At 50.3% G+C, this 15,215-nt stretch overlaps 1 protein-coding gene across 1 annotated transcript in view; it reads left to right on the plus strand.

Moving 5' to 3' along the window:
• Window positions 1–328: 328 nt before the first annotated feature.
• The window catches only part of SFRP1 (secreted frizzled related protein 1), a 42,469-nt gene continuing 27,582 nt past the window's right edge, over window positions 329–15,215 (plus strand). The window contains exons 1-2 of the mRNA XM_059685339.1: window positions 329–1,143; window positions 6,164–6,241. Coding sequence (XP_059541322.1) covers window positions 600–1,143; window positions 6,164–6,241 — 622 coding nt within the window. The 5' untranslated portion in view covers window positions 329–599. The remainder of the gene's footprint in view (window positions 1,144–6,163; window positions 6,242–15,215) is intronic.

Raw genomic sequence — 15,215 nt, forward strand, 5'->3', positions numbered from 1 at the left:
TGGATTTGCAAGTACAGTTAAATTCCTCGCTTCTCTCCGACCCGACGCAAGTTAACTACAGCGTTAAACATTCTCTTCATGCACCCTACACTTCTATTGCCCCGTCCTATTTTTTTCCCTTTTTCCTCTCTTTGTTTCCCTTCTTTTATTTACTTATTTCTTATTTTGTGTCTTAAGGGGTGTTGACCTGTGTTTAGTTCTAGCAAACCGAACCCTGTTGCAAGTGAAGCGATTGGCTAATTGCGCGGGTGACTGACGTGCTAAATGAGTGCGGCTCGCCGCAGCCCCGAGCTGATTGGCTGCGCGGGAGGCTCAGAGGGCTTTGCAACGGGAGCACCGGACACTCGAGTCCTGCAGCCTCGGGAGTAGGTGCCGCGCTCCCGGGAGCCCGGGCAGCACTCAGGCCGCGCGCTCCCCTCCCCGCAGCAGGCCGAGGGCCGCCACCCGCCAGGGACTGGGCAGGAGCGCGCCGCGGAGCCCGGTCGGGGCGGGGACGGCGCCCTTTGTCGCCGGAGACTCCTGGAAGTTTGCGGCGGGACGCGCGCGGGGAGGCGGCCGAGGCAGCCCCGACGTCGCGGGAGCGAGTGCGCGGAGCCGGCATGGGCAGCGGGCGCGGCGCGGGGGGCCGGCGCGGGGCCGCCGGGGGCGTGCTGCTGGCGCTGGCGGCCGGGCTGCTGGCCGCGGGTTCGGCCAGCGAGTACGACTACGTGAGCTTCCAGTCGGACATCGGCTCGTACCAGAACGGGCGCTTCTACACCAAGGCGCCGCAGTGCGTGGACATCCCGGCGGACCTGCGGCTGTGCCACAACGTGGGCTACAAGAAGATGGTGCTGCCCAACCTGCTGGAGCACGAGACCATGGCCGAGGTGAAACAGCAGGCCAGCAGCTGGGTGCCCCTGCTCAACAAGAACTGCCACATCGGCACCCAAGTCTTCCTCTGCTCGCTCTTCGCGCCCGTCTGCCTGGACCGGCCCATCTTCCCGTGCCGCTGGCTCTGCGAGGCCGTGCGGGACTCCTGCGAGCCGGTCATGCAGTTCTTCGGCTTCTACTGGCCCGAGATGCTCAAGTGTGACAAGTTCCCCGAGGGGGACGTCTGCATCGCCATGACCCCACCCAATGCCACCGAAGCCTCCAAACCTCAAGGTAAGCCCTCCCCGCTCCGATGCCCGGGGCGGCTTGGGACCTCGGGATTCGCCCGGCTGCAGCGGAGGCTGCGGGGAAGCCCCTGCCACGGCCGACCCGCGGCTGCCGCTCCACCCCGGAGCTCGGACGTGCTCCCCAGAGATTGCTCTTCAGCTGTGCAGAATGATTTTTCACAGCTTGCAGTCCGCCCCAGGTGTTGCCTAGCGCCCCTCCCGATCCAGGTGCAAGGACCTCGGGGCTCGCCCGGCAGCGACGGCTGAGCCTCCCCCTTCCTTAAACGGGGTCCCGCTTCTGCAGCCGCTCTTCCTGGGGTCCGGTCTCTCCTTTCCACACCTGCAACAAAGCCTAAAGCTCCAAATAAAAGGGGAGCCCGTCTCTCCTCTGGGAGAGAACCGAGTCCCCATCGCAGCGCTTAACACCCCGGACAGGATGCGCCAGGAGGGAAAACCCAATACCGGCCGGGAACATGCTAAGGAGCAGCTGTATTTTCAGAGGTTCCACGAGGGTTTAAACAAACAAACAAACAAACAAACAAACAAACAAACAAACAAACAGCTTTTCCCTTAACTAGTCATTCAGCCCAGGAGGGCAAGCTGCAGTTCTGGCTGAGGAAGAAAGTTTAGAAACCGGGGATTTCTGTTTCTCCACCCCTTTCAGGTGACAGTTTGGGGAGGGTTGGGGGATGGAAAGTCTCTTCTTTCTCATTCTTGCATACCCGCTGCCTCTCTCATTTACACAAATCCCCAGGTAATTAGAAAGATAAAAATGTAATTAGTTCATTGTTCGTCTCTCCTTGGGGAGTGGGATTTCTGATACTTTCTTAACTGTCTCAGGGACCACCCGAGGTTCCTCGAAGTCCCTGCCGCTTTAAAGGGCAGTTCTTGAGTGGGGGGCGAGGGGGGAAATCTCAGAGAGGCAACCAAACCAAACCAGCAAAACCCCCAACTTGATGGCCTGACTTTTATAGGAGTGAATTCAACCCTGAATTCTTTGGAAGCAGAGCTGAGATTTAAGGATGTGGAGATAGTCTGAGATGTGGAGATAGTCTGAGATGGGGAGCCATACCCAGTGCGCTTAGCACAGGGGCGGGTGTCGGGAGGGCTTTTCGGGTGTGGGGCTGGCTGCTTGCTGACTTCACCCATCCTCTTGTCATGCCAAAAAGGCATGTTCCCTCAGAGTGAGGGTGGGGGTAGGTATGGGGCAAGGGGCACCCTGAACTTTGAATGCACTTATTCTAGGAAGGGAGAAGATCAGTCTGATGGAATTGATGTTGGGTGGCGTGGGTCCCGGCCGGTTGGAAAGGCAGCAGCCTGCCTGCAGTGGCAAAGTCTGGGCACCTCTGCTCTCCGCTTCCTGGGTGTCTGCACAGGGTTAACCTTTGGGAAGTGCAACCCTGAGAGCTGAGCAATCACCTGGAGCAAACAAAGCACTTTGTGTTCTGTGTGGAGCCATCCCCTGCAGCCCACAGCATTTTCCTCCTTCCCTTCCCCCGCCGAGGGCCACTGGGGGATTAGCCCAGCCCAACCCTGCTCCGCGAGGCTGTGGCCAGCTCTTTCTGGGACAGCTAGTTGGTGGACATGGAGATCTTTGGGGGAATACTTTCTGGGGGAAGATGGGAAGACTGGCTGGGGAGCCTACTGAGGAAGAGGAAAGAATCCTCCCAGCTGAACTCCAAAGTCTGGGTGTCTTCGTGAAGCCGTTCACGCTTTGGCTGCTGTTCCACTTGTCTGCTTCCCCTTGCCTGGGCCTTTTTGTACATCCTCCTCCCTCCTTCCTCCGTCCAAGCAGTCACCTTCCCAAGACCAGCTGCTGAACAGAGAGAGGCTGTGAGAGGTCCAGCCAGGTGTGGGACCAGGGAACTGGTTCTCCCTCGGCGTTTTTGGTGAGAGGCTCTGCTTTGAGAAGGAATCTGTTCCTCCCCAGCACTACAGCCACTCAGTGGGAGCCCCACAGGACTTCCTCTGAGGCAGGATGGCCACTGGAGGTGGAAAGGCTGTGTGTGTGTGTGTGTGTGTGTGTGTGTGTGTGTGTGTGTTGGGACAGGCTGAGATGGCTGCACTACTGGTCATTAAAACCTTATGGCTGGTAGCTCCCGAATAAGAACTGGTACTTTTGGATGGCAATAAGTACACATGCACTATTTTTATTGTTTTATTCTTAAAAATTAAAAGTTTTCAAAGCAGCATCAGATCTCTGCATGATTTAGCTGATTTCTGTTTACATACTTGGGGGTATTGGGCCTCCCTTTGTGGCCATGTGTTATTAAAGATAAACTTAGTTATGAGAAATGAGGCAAAAGACACCCCCTCCCCGCCCCAAAGAAAAGGGCCATGGCCTGAGCTGCATCAAGCATCTGTTATGGGAGAGGCGATGGTTCTTTCCCCAGGAAAGTTATTTCTAAGTCTTGCACTTACATTAGACCTGTGCACTCTGATAAGTTGTTCCTCCTCCCTGCCAGGTTTTACTGATTGAAGTTGTTTGAACAAGCAAATACTTTTAGTTTAGTTTTGTTGTTGTTTACGCATGTTGTGCATTAAATCAGCCTGGCTGTTGTAGTCACAGATCGCAGAGGCCGCATGTGATCATTATGACCAAGAGCCTTTCACAGAGCCCCTTCTCCATGTATCCAGGAGATGGCTGGGGAAGACCTGCTGTGTGTGCCTGTGTGTGCGCGCGTGTGCGTGTGCATGTGCGTGTGTGTGCATGTGTGCGTGTGTGTGTGTGAGAGAGAGAGAGAGAGGGAGAGGAAGAGGGAGAGAGAGGGGGGATGTGCTGTGTTTGAGAGGGGCGCAGAGAATGTGCGAGGTACATGTGTGTGTGCATTGATTTTAAAAAATTCACTTAATCCTGATTCCACTATGGGACTTTCTCTTCTACTTCCCTTTAAATATTAATAAAACACAAAAACGTTTTAGGTTTTGGTTCCCTTGCTTTAAACATTATTTTAAATACACTTTCAAAGGGGTTTTGTTCCACCTCTCAGACAGATGACTGGGTGGATTTCTCCTGCTGAGGCAGCCTGTGGGGCCCCAAGGACAATCGGAGGGGCACAGATTAATATTGCATTACACATTCCTCCCTTCTCTGGATCAAGCTGCTGCTGCTCCAGAGTCGGCTATAAGGAAAGCAAGATGGGGGGAAGCCACGCTGAGCTCACCTCAGCAAGATCCTGCAGCCCTGAGAGGCACTGACGGCCAAAGGTCACGGGTGGCACTGCGGGAAGTGCCCCTGTGGGGAACTCTGTGTCCACACCACACGATGTGAGTGTGTGGAGCCGATGGAGACCTGGTGTTTACATGCTGATGGCCCTGGTCCTGCTACTTGTTTAGTCAAGGTTGTATTCATAGAACCTTGCAATATGATAGCTTCCACTTTTTAAAAAAATAAGGAAACAAGGAAAATCCCACAGCAAAGTTGATGCTCCCTCTATCAGTAACAATGTCCTTCCCATATTGCGGGACTTCCTTTCCCTGCTTTTCTCCCCAGGGAAGCAGGAACCATATGTAAAACTCTGGCTAAGTTTTTCCCTTTGTTAGAAACACTACCAATTTCAAATTTGATTTTGTGTGAAAAGCAAATTTCCAACATCTGGGCCAAAAGACAGTCAGACAGTCTTCTGCTTGGAGTGTGGCTATGGTTCCTGCTGCACTGAGAATCTGGACGGTGTTTGGCTCTGGGTACAAAGACTAAGGCATGTGGTCTCTGCTAGGCCATGTAGGGACCCTGCTGGGAAGTGGGGGGTGGGTGGCCAGCCCTGGGCCAGTTATGTCCTGGGAACAGCATTGATCTGGGAGGGCTGTGCAGCTCCCTACCTAACCCCCATCTCCGGAGGCTTTGCTCATTTCACTGAGCCATAGGGGAGCTCGCTGAGGAGGACCGCTCTCCCAGAAGCCATGGAGAGGGAAGGGAGGGAGCAGGATGAAGAGCCTTATATTTGAGCAAAGGTCACTCAGTACACATCCTTCCTTGGGGTGACTTTCCTTTGCTCCTTAGCTCCAGCCTGGCATGGCCTCTAATGCTGTGCCAAGGATGGAGTACCCTTGGAACATGCTAATGCTTTCTTCCTAGATCATGGATAAAACTGCAGGTGGTTTGAGAGATGGTGATAGTGATGATGGTGGTGATGGTGGTGGTGGTGATGGTGGTGGTGAGGATGGTGGTGGTGAGAATGGTGATGGTGATGATAAGCCACTACGCCCTTCTGGGGATTCCACTGTACCACTTTCTCCCTGCCCTTCCACAGAGACAGTTTATCTCCCCAGGATCCCTCTAGCACCAGCAGCATTTTATCTTAGAGGAGGCCTCTAGCCCTGGCCTCAGATGCCTCTTCCCCTGGAGCTTAGCCACCTATCAGTGGCCCTCAGGTCAGCCATGCACACGTCTCTTCAAAGCACTTCACAGCGCTGTGAAAATGCCTCCAGAGACTCTCCCACCCAGCTCTCTCCTCCCATTTGGCAGCTCTTGCTAGCAATTGCCCTTTCAGAGAGGGGTGTTCTGGGCCTGGGGTTAGAGTTCATGAGTTGGCTGAGTTTTTATTTATTGGCTCCTGAAGAGCTGGTCAGATTGACCTGCTGTCTTGTTGGGAGTTTGGGAATGGGAAGGGGATGGGAATTGGATGGGGAATATTTAAAAGAGAGGGGGGAAAGAACAGGAAACCAACAACTGGAATAGATGTGTTTGGTTTATAAGTCAACTTTCCCCTGAGACCCACCATACCCCACAAAGCCACAAGTTACAGGACTGCTTCCACCCAGCCCGATATTGTTGCTTTAAATAGGTGTGCCATATTCAACAGCTCTAGCCCCGAAATTTTCAAGAAGCCGTATGTCTGCTTATAGCTTTAGGGTGTGGGCTTTAGGAGTCTTCTTTTTGATTTTCAGGTTGCCCTTCAGAAATTCCAGAAGACCTTTAACTACTTTCTTTCTGGTCATGGGTTGATGTCTTTCCCAGGGAAGGCTTCTCTCTGCACCTATTAACCCCATAACTCACAGCTCCTTTTTCTCCTCCTCTCCCTTCCTAGGCACAACTGTGTGTCCTCCATGTGACAACGAGTTGAAATCTGAAGCGATAATTGAGCATCTCTGTGCGAGCGAGTTTGGTAAGAAAGCGTCCCTGGCTGCCTTGGGGAGGTTTGGCATTCCCTGGTTCCTCCTGGCCCATATCCCTGCTGAACAGAGCCTGTTGATGCGTCTTTTTGGGGCGCTATGTTCTCTACTTCCAGCCTCCCTTGTGGCTACTTTTCTCAGGCAGATGGAAGACTAAGCAGGGTGGGGATCCGGGCGGTTGTTATTAAAGTCAAACTTTGCTTTTGTCCTTCTGTGTGGGAGGTCCCTGGAAAGGATTTTGGCGACCTTCTCTAGGAGTGAGGGAGGTAGACTTGGGGACAGGTGGACAGGAACTAGGGGGAAACACCACTCCTTGGAAACTACCAGGAGACACAGCGTGCAGCTAGGGCTGGTCTTCTCTCCGCACTGGCTCTTTCTCCATCCACCCCTAGGTGTCAGCACCACTCTACCCAGGATCTAAAATGGCTGGAGGCTGGGTGCCTTCCTAGGGAGGTGAGTCTCCTGTTAGGACACTCAGCGAAGGGGCCTCTATCAGGTCCTTCCAGGCAAAGAAAATTGACACCCCCACAGGATTGGGATTTAGCTTCCTTTTCCCCAAATCACTGTGGGTTAAAGGGGAATTTCGAATCAGCACTTAGAGCCCAGGAGAAGGGCTTGATGTGTCCCGGGGAGCTGATCTCAGGTGGCCTTTCAGGGATGGTCCCTGGTGGGGATGTGGTGGAAGACCCGTGCTCCAGACACCGTGGGCGTCTCTCCTCTGGGAGAAATAAACGTTCACCGCATCCATTTGAACAGCTGACTCCCTCGTGCCTGCCTCTGTTTTATGGTCTGGGCCAGGCCTGCTTTGCTGAAGGACAGTTTCAGCCTGACGCGAACAGGGGGTTTCTCATGATGCCTGCACCGTGTTCCCGAGGCTGGATTTTGTACAGAATTCTTACCAGGAAAAGCAGAACGGTAGGTAATGTGAGTGTGCCCTTTCAGAACCACCACCACACATCACCCAGTACACGAAAGGGCCTCGTACTGGCAAAGTGCCACGTCTGAATGAGCTGCACGCGTATGTGTGCGCACACGCAAGTTAAAGGACATTGTACATAGGACGGATGTGCTCTCAGGGTATTTGCCATTGTGACTGAAGACACGTTGGGGAATTGAGACCCTTTGCCATGGAGGGCCTCTTGAGGAGGGATGTGTTTTGTGTGCTTCATTTCTTTCTCTTTTTTAAAAAATATATTTTTATTGATTTCAGAGAGGAAGGGAGAGGGAGAGAGAGCTAGAAACATTAATGATGAGAGAGAATCATCGATTGGCTGCCTCCTGTACGCCCCACACTGGGGATTGAGCCCGCAACCTGGGCATGTGCCCTTGACCAGGATCGAACCTGGTATCCTTCAGTCCATAGGCCAATGCTTTATCCACTGAGCCAGACTGGCCAAGGCTGCATGCTTCATTTCTACACTAGGTGTCTCCGTCTGCCTCCTTCATCCTTGGGGAAGACAGCAGTACCTCAAGGATTTGGTCTGTTCTGCATTTTGCTGCTTGTGTTTGTCACACACTTTTCCTTGTTGTCATCTTAAATGAACTCAAATGAAATTGTTATAGAGGGCTCTGATTACCCTGCCATCTGGCCGTAGTGGCGTTTGCTTCTTGATGGTCACACTCTTGCTTCGTCAGAAGGTGTTCAATGCCAGGCTGAACCTGGTGGGTCTCCTGTGAGTAAGCCTGTGAGTGTGCAGCCCCTCACTGCCTTAGCAACAAGCTTTTCATCCACACATGGGTTTGGGATTTTTTCCCCAAAGAAATGGAGAAAAAGAACATAAAATCTCTCAGAAATCCTGATGGGAAGCCTTTTGCTGCGGGGCTGGGGCAGGAAGAATCTGCTCACGTATGGCTGTGTTCCTGAAGGATCCTTAGGAGGGATGACTTAGGGGCCACTCTTGTAGATTTCATTGATCCTCTTCCGCTATTGTAAATCACCACACTTACTTTCAGAAATTGGCCCCCTGGCAGTTCATCAAATCCAGGGAATTATATTAAACTCTGAAAGGTAATACGTTAGCTGATGTGAATGCTCATGTGACTTCTATCAGGCTCAGCTCCTGAGGGAAGAGTGATGGGAAACCCCTGGAACTGAGTGTGGAGGTGACTAGCAGGGGGTGTCTTCCTGGTATGGAGCTCAAATCCAGTGCATCTGCTTATTCATTGATTCACGTGTCTATTCATTGAATGTTTCTTGAGTGCAAAGCCCTGTGCTAGAGGCCATATAAAAAAATACTTACCTAGGATAAATTGAAATTTAACTTTAAGAAATTTAAAATCCTGACCAAACACTAATCAATGATTTTCTAGACACTATGGAGTCATTTTATAACTCACCAGCTGAAGAGAGGGGCTGTGGGGACTCAAGGCCAAAGTTAATTAATGCCAAGGAGGTGTGAGAAGAGAATCCATGCTTACACCCCGATTATAGTCTGGAACATACCAACCTGAACTTGTCATCAGGTCTCCTCTAATATCCCCCAATTACCTACCAAAATTCTGGTAACTAGGGGCTTTGTGGCAACTAGTGACACTGGAGACATTCCCTAGAGGGGAGCTGAGGAGTCAAGCCTTGGGAAATAATTTGAATGTGAAAGGCTGACCTTTTGGTGCAGGGTAAGAGTCTGGTGCTCAGGTAACTCACCTGGGGGTGGACATCTTTTCCCTAATATAGTAGGTGCCTACTACGTGAGCAAGCACCTGCTCACGGCTTCCAGGAGAGAGGGCTCTATCTTATTTTAATAACCAATCAGGTCTTGGTGAATCTGCGTGACTGTTTGGGACTGTTCTTTTAGCTCTGAGATTATTTTCTTCTTGGGTTCATAGAACTTTTGACTTCCTCCCGGAACGTACAGGTCATCTTATCAAGTTCACTTATTTCATAAATAAGGAAACTGACTTTCCCAACTGGAGTTCTTTGACTCTCTGTCACGTGCCTTCCTCTTTAAGAGGAGACGAAGGGCCATCGGACTTTGCCGCAGAGACGTTTATCTCTCCAGCATGGGTGTGGTATATGCGAGAACACTTTGATTTGGATGCAGAGAGACTTTTAGTTTTTTTATTTGTAATGTTCTTCTAAGACAATAAGTAGGGCTCCTCCCCTCCTCTCTGCAGGGGCTGAGCCTAGCTCTGCCCTTCTGAGCACCCTGAAGAATGCAGCCTTGTGGGGAACTTGTTCTGAGCTGAGTTCATTTCAAGTAAGTGAGGCAGTTAGCTTACACTGATGGGATTCAATTAGGAAACAAAGGCATTCGGCAATGTAAGATGACACACGACAGAAAAGGAAAAGAACATTTTACTCCCTACTCCAGGGATCAAACTTTGCAGTAAGTGGCCCTGACATCCCGGATGGGAAGACATCAGGTTGTTGGAAGGCTCTCTGTGAGCTTCAGGAACAAGGGGTGCATTCCTTCTGGGTCAGCACGCACACTTGCCCTCCTGCCAACTCCTCCTCGGACTCCCGCATGGCCTACCATCCCTCCTCCTCGGGCAGTGCACGCTTAGCTCTGCCTGGTGTGCTTGGCCACCAGTCTCTCCACCCCTGCGCCGGACCCCCTCGGTTCAGAACACATTTTTTCCTCCAACAGGGAAAAGCATCAGTAGAAACACCTGTGTGCTGATGCTCAGGCATGCAGTTGGATCAGGCTGGATCAAGCACCAGATGGGGTAGCCAGAAGTTAGGTGGTGCAGTTTCTGAATTCAAGTTGGTGGCCAGCCTGCGTGCAGTGCTCAATTTAGGACGTGCCGATCTGTGTTTTGTCCTCTCTGGTTCTCCTGCTACGTGACAACAGGCTGCTGCTCTCATCTCTTATGCAGGCCAGTGTAGCATTGCAAGTGGCCACACTGATGATCCTGCTGTTAGTAACCCAGTGCCCATGGCCGTCTTCAGGTCAGCTTGTCCCAGGGATGTGAGGGTCTGATTTATAATTGCTGCCAGGTTAGAACCCCACCTCTGGCCACTCACTCTAGCTTCTCCAGTATCTGCAAACACCCTTAAGCATTTCTGCTGGAAATGTGCATGTTGATGAGATAGTTCAGAGCTTTCTTTTACCGGCTTCCACAGTTTTCTTGAGCTTGAGAGTTCAGTTGACAACTGCTTTAGCCCGGTATTTTCTCACTGTGGAAGAAGATTTCTTTGCTCCCAGAAATTTTCCTTGCTTTCTGGAAGGATTTCCTCCCCCCACTCCACCCCCCATTTATATGTTTCCTCATAAAGAGTAAAAATATACTTTTGCAACACTAAAAATGAGTCAAATAGGAAAGCAAAAAATCAGCTCTCACAGTTAAGTGTTTGGGAGTATTTCCTACAAGAAGGATGCTTGAAGATTCCTGCACCTTCGCAAATCTGTTCTCACTCCTTTTCCAAGGTGTCTTGGCTGTGCTGCTGTTCGGAGACACAGTGTTTTACGCTGAAGGGCTGTTTGATCTCTTGCAAAGAGTAGGTCCAGCCTTTCCGAACTAAGCCCCGAGTTTCCTCTCACAGAGGAGGAACACTGGCTGCCAGCAAAATAATTGCAACATCTGTAAGCTGCTTGAGAGCAGGGTCTGTATCTTGTACCGTATTTTACTTAATATAAGATGCCCATTAATTGTGAGATGCACTATTGGTTTGGTACCACTAACAAAGAAAACATAGTTTGTGTTCAAATGTAACGCTAATCTGTGTCTTAGAATGAACAGAACAAGGTCTGCTTGTACTTAGAGCCTCTGGCAGGGTGTCTTAGACATGGAGGCACAATTAAATGTTTGTCAGATGAGAATATAAGTGACACAGGATGGCAGGGATTTGGGAACTGGACTTCCTTTTTTAATAAAAGGACGGAGGCTCCTTTCCAAGTGAATATGTGCCACTTGTTTATTAAGTCCAAGGAAAACCACATGCCCTGGTTGGGGTGACTGAGTGTATACGTAAAAGAAAAAGAAGCCCTAGCATTCAGAAATCTAGTTCAGTCAAAGTAAAATTAAATAGACATGAGAGAAGGGAAACAAAGGCTTAAGGGTGTTTGCAGATACTGGAGAAGCCAGAGGGAGAGGCTGGAAGCGGGGAGAAGGGTAATAGACAATCTCTAAAATACATAACCCATCCCCAGCTCTGTCTATAGTCAGAAGGAGTTGTGGCATCTCATGTGAGAGAAGAGGCAGGGTTGAGCACTTTAAGTGCCCTGGAAGTGTAATGCCCAGCTCACGGCCAGAGACCAGTCTATTCTTCCCAGGCACAAGGCGGGTTGGACAGTGCACAGACCTCACTGAACCAGAAGCCTTCCAGGCCTTGGAGTTGGCCGGGTGAGTTGTGATGTCATTCCTGGCTCACCCACCGTCTCAGATAGGAGAGTTCCTGAATAGATGCCAGACCTGGGGTCCTGGCCAGACGAAGCAGGTCTGGAGCAGTTTGGATTGAGGTCAGATCGGGAGCACCTTGCACTCGGAAGTCACGTTGAGGAACGGAGGAAAAGCTGGGGAAAGAGCCCTAGTTCCCCCACCGGTGAGGGTGGTGCATCCCATCTCCTCTCAGTCCTTCCTGTCTATACCTGTCGTGAGAGGACAGTTAGATAAAGCAAATTTCAATGAGAAGCACTTCTCTTTAGCATCTTTGAACCTGTGAAAGCGTATTTAAGTGTGAGAAAGTACACAGAAACCCAGGATCCATGGGTGGGCATGGCGTTCTCTGGGACTGAGTTCAGCCCTCCCTCTACCACTATATGGATACTCTGCAACACTGGGCAAATCTCTCAACCCCTCCAGCCCTCAGTTTCCCTCTAAGAAATGACAACTGATGGCCAGGTATGGGTTTTGGCAAGGAGCAGATGAGCTGGTGGGTAAGGAACCCAGTCCTGGGCCCCGCAAACAGGCTGGACTCACTGAACATTCGCTTTGGGGCTCTCCGCAGGAACAGCAGTAGCCCAGCGACTGTCCCTGGCACTGGAGGCCTCCCTCTGTGACTCTCACCAGAGAAGTGAACTCTGCTCTCGCCTTATTTGTCGGAATCTTTCCTGAACTGAATTCTGGTTTCAGCTCTCCCGCCTCCTTGCACCTTGCTGGAATGGTGGCTTTTCTTTGTACTAAGACATAGCTAGGTATGGACTTGGTTGGTTCAGGATTGGCTGACACGTGACTTTTCCCTCTTTGTGGTGAAGTCCAGGTCTGACCTGGGGATGGTCAGTTGCCAAACGGTGATGTACTCTCCAACCTGTGGTTCTATAATTCTCTGGGTGTGAGTCGCCCTGCCCAATTGCCTAGCCCTCATCTTTAAAAAAATTTAATGTGGTAAAATGTACATAATATAAAGTTTACCATTTTTAAGTATACAGTTTAGTGGCATGGAGTACATTCCCATTGTCAGTCATCACCCCCATTCGTCTTTGGTTATTTTTCATCATCCCAAATGGAAACTCTACCCAAACACTAACTCCCCATTCTTCTCTCCCCTCACTCCCTGAAACCACCATTCTACTTTCTGTCTCTATGACTTTGACTATTCTAGGTACCGAATATAAGTGGAATCCTACAGTATTTATCCTTTTGTGTCTGGCTTATTTCACTTAACAAATGTCCTCTTTATCATCTGATGTATACACAAACTATCCTGGAGAAGCGGGGAAGGAGGATTTGCCCTCCAATTCACCCCTGCTATCTGAAGCCTCTCTGAGACTGGCTGGAGGAAGAGCGGTAAAGGATGAGCTTGGATAGAGGGGCTGTTCGTAACCCACACAAGTGGCCCATTTCTTTGAGCATTGTCTTGCTCATCTGTACCCCGTTGTCATTAGATCTGCTGAGCATGATGGGGCCTCAAGATCAGCCAGTCCAGGGCTTTTATCCTAAAGGCTGAGGAAAGAAGGCTCAGATAGAGGAGTTAGCCAGTTGATTGCCCAAGGCCACTCCGCCTGGCATCCCTTACAGGTTTTGTTCCCACCAGCACGTACCTGGGTAGCCAGTCCAGATTCCATACCCTTCCGCCTTCATGTTCTCTCACGCCCATCACCTTTCCGTCCTGCCAGGAACGGTAGAGGAAGCTCCCTGGGAAGGGGGCACAGGGTGTTCCTTCACTCCTTCAGAGTTTGTGGGATATAAATGGGCTGATGTCTGTGCCTAACACCTAGAAAGGGCTCAGCAGTCGTTGATTTCTTTCTTTGTGGAGAGAAGCAGGTAGTATAGTAGGATATAAAGAACATATGCCTCTGGCCAGACGGGCTTGGATTAAATCCCAACCCGATAAGCTGAGCAACCTTGAGGAAGTCTCTCAACCTCCCCGAGCCTATCTCCTCACTTGTAAAATGTGGATGGTGATTCCTGTGTCACTGTGGGGAGCACTGAATGAATCAAGTGTGTATAGTTCTTGGAATATGGTGGCTGCTCCATCCCTCGCCATGTTCTCTTCTTATTCAAAAAGATTGTGTCCGGATGGAAATCAGCCCAGGTAAGAAGAGCCTGGCACTAATGAAATCTGGTTTGCCAAAAAAAAATAAAAAATAAAAAAAAATAAAAAAAATGTTAGGACATGGAATGGAATGTCCCGATTAATTCTCTGGTTAAAAGAGGATTATGCTGAAGAAGCCTTTTAAAAAGCCCAGAAACTCCAGTCTGTATTTGGAAAAGCTTTAAAAGTTTTATGCAACTTCAAGGTGCTGTAGTTAAAAAACCAAACCCAAACCCAAACCAAACCAAAGCAGACAAAATCAAACACACAAACCCTACCTACTAGCAGTTTTAGTTAGACACCCCCCTTACGTCATCGTAAGGCTGGATGTCATCAGACAGCCAAGCCTGCAGAACACAGAGAGCTCGGGCTGAGTGTAGACCAAGTCTAGGACATGCTGACCCACGCTTTTTCTTTGTGTTTTTGTGTGTTACTTAGAAATCATATTCCTTATATCAGCTTTTCTGCTCATAATTCATTGGGCCTGTTTAAGAGGGACTTAGACCTTGTATGTTGAACTTCCCTCCATCCTCCCCTTTTCTCAAGCAGTATCTGCAGGGCAGTTTTTAATTCCTTTTCCAACAACTGCCTTGTTGATGTTTGATAGGTGCTCCTTTGGACCGAAACACAGGCTGTTGAGAAGCAACTGAACATTTAAATATTGGTAAATTTTGTCCAATTTTGCAGAAATGAGCCAGGAACTCCAGTCTGTATTTTTTTTTTTTTTTTTTTTTAAGGAGAACAAATGGCCACAGAAATGTCAGGCCCTTGCCCTGCTCAGCCTGCTTAGAGCGGCCAATTAAACATGCATTAGCTTTGAAAGGCTTCTCAAAGGCCTATAGATTGCACTCGAAATCTTTGTTTAGTCTTTCAGGAACACTGTCACATGGATGATTTATCAAAGAAAGTTGTTTATCTGGCAGTAAAATAAACTCTGGGCCTGTTCAGGCTAAGGTTTCCCGTGAATTTCTACCAAGGTAAACACTGCTAACTGGCAGGTTGCAGATTCCGTGTGAAAGCCAGACACATACAATAAATATTTGAGCTACAGCTTTGCCGTGTAAGAGGACGGGCCTGTCACTAGCGCTGTCACTCTCTCTGTGCTGGGAGGACCTGGCGCTGCAGCCTGGCCGCTGGGCCGCTAGGAGCGAGAACTGGCAGCGCCTGTGTGTGCAGAGGCCGCCCCTACTGCGTGGGCCTCCCTGGGCTTGAGTGCCACTTAATGCTGGCACTGGGGACTTCCTGACTCAGAGGGGGACCGGCCTCAGACGGCTTCCCTCAGCATCGCATACACAGCCGGTGATGAGTTATGAGGGACGTGAACCAGAAGCGGCCGGCTTAGGTTTCTTTGAAAATAGACGTTTGTTGAACCAAATTGGCAGGGCGCTGGGGCGTGTTGAGTGATTTGGGAGCTGGGGCCAGGGCGCAGTGGGAGGGGAGAGCATTGTGAATTCTGCTGAGCTGGAATTCTAGTGCCAGAAGGGCCGAGGTGCTTCCCCGGGGTCCCCAGCTTTGCTCACTGGTGGTGGTCGCGAGAGATCACCTTGGGAGTA

Source organism: Myotis daubentonii, chromosome 2, assembly GCF_963259705.1.
Source record: "Myotis daubentonii chromosome 2, mMyoDau2.1, whole genome shotgun sequence".
NCBI lineage: Eukaryota > Metazoa > Chordata > Mammalia > Chiroptera > Vespertilionidae > Myotis > Myotis daubentonii.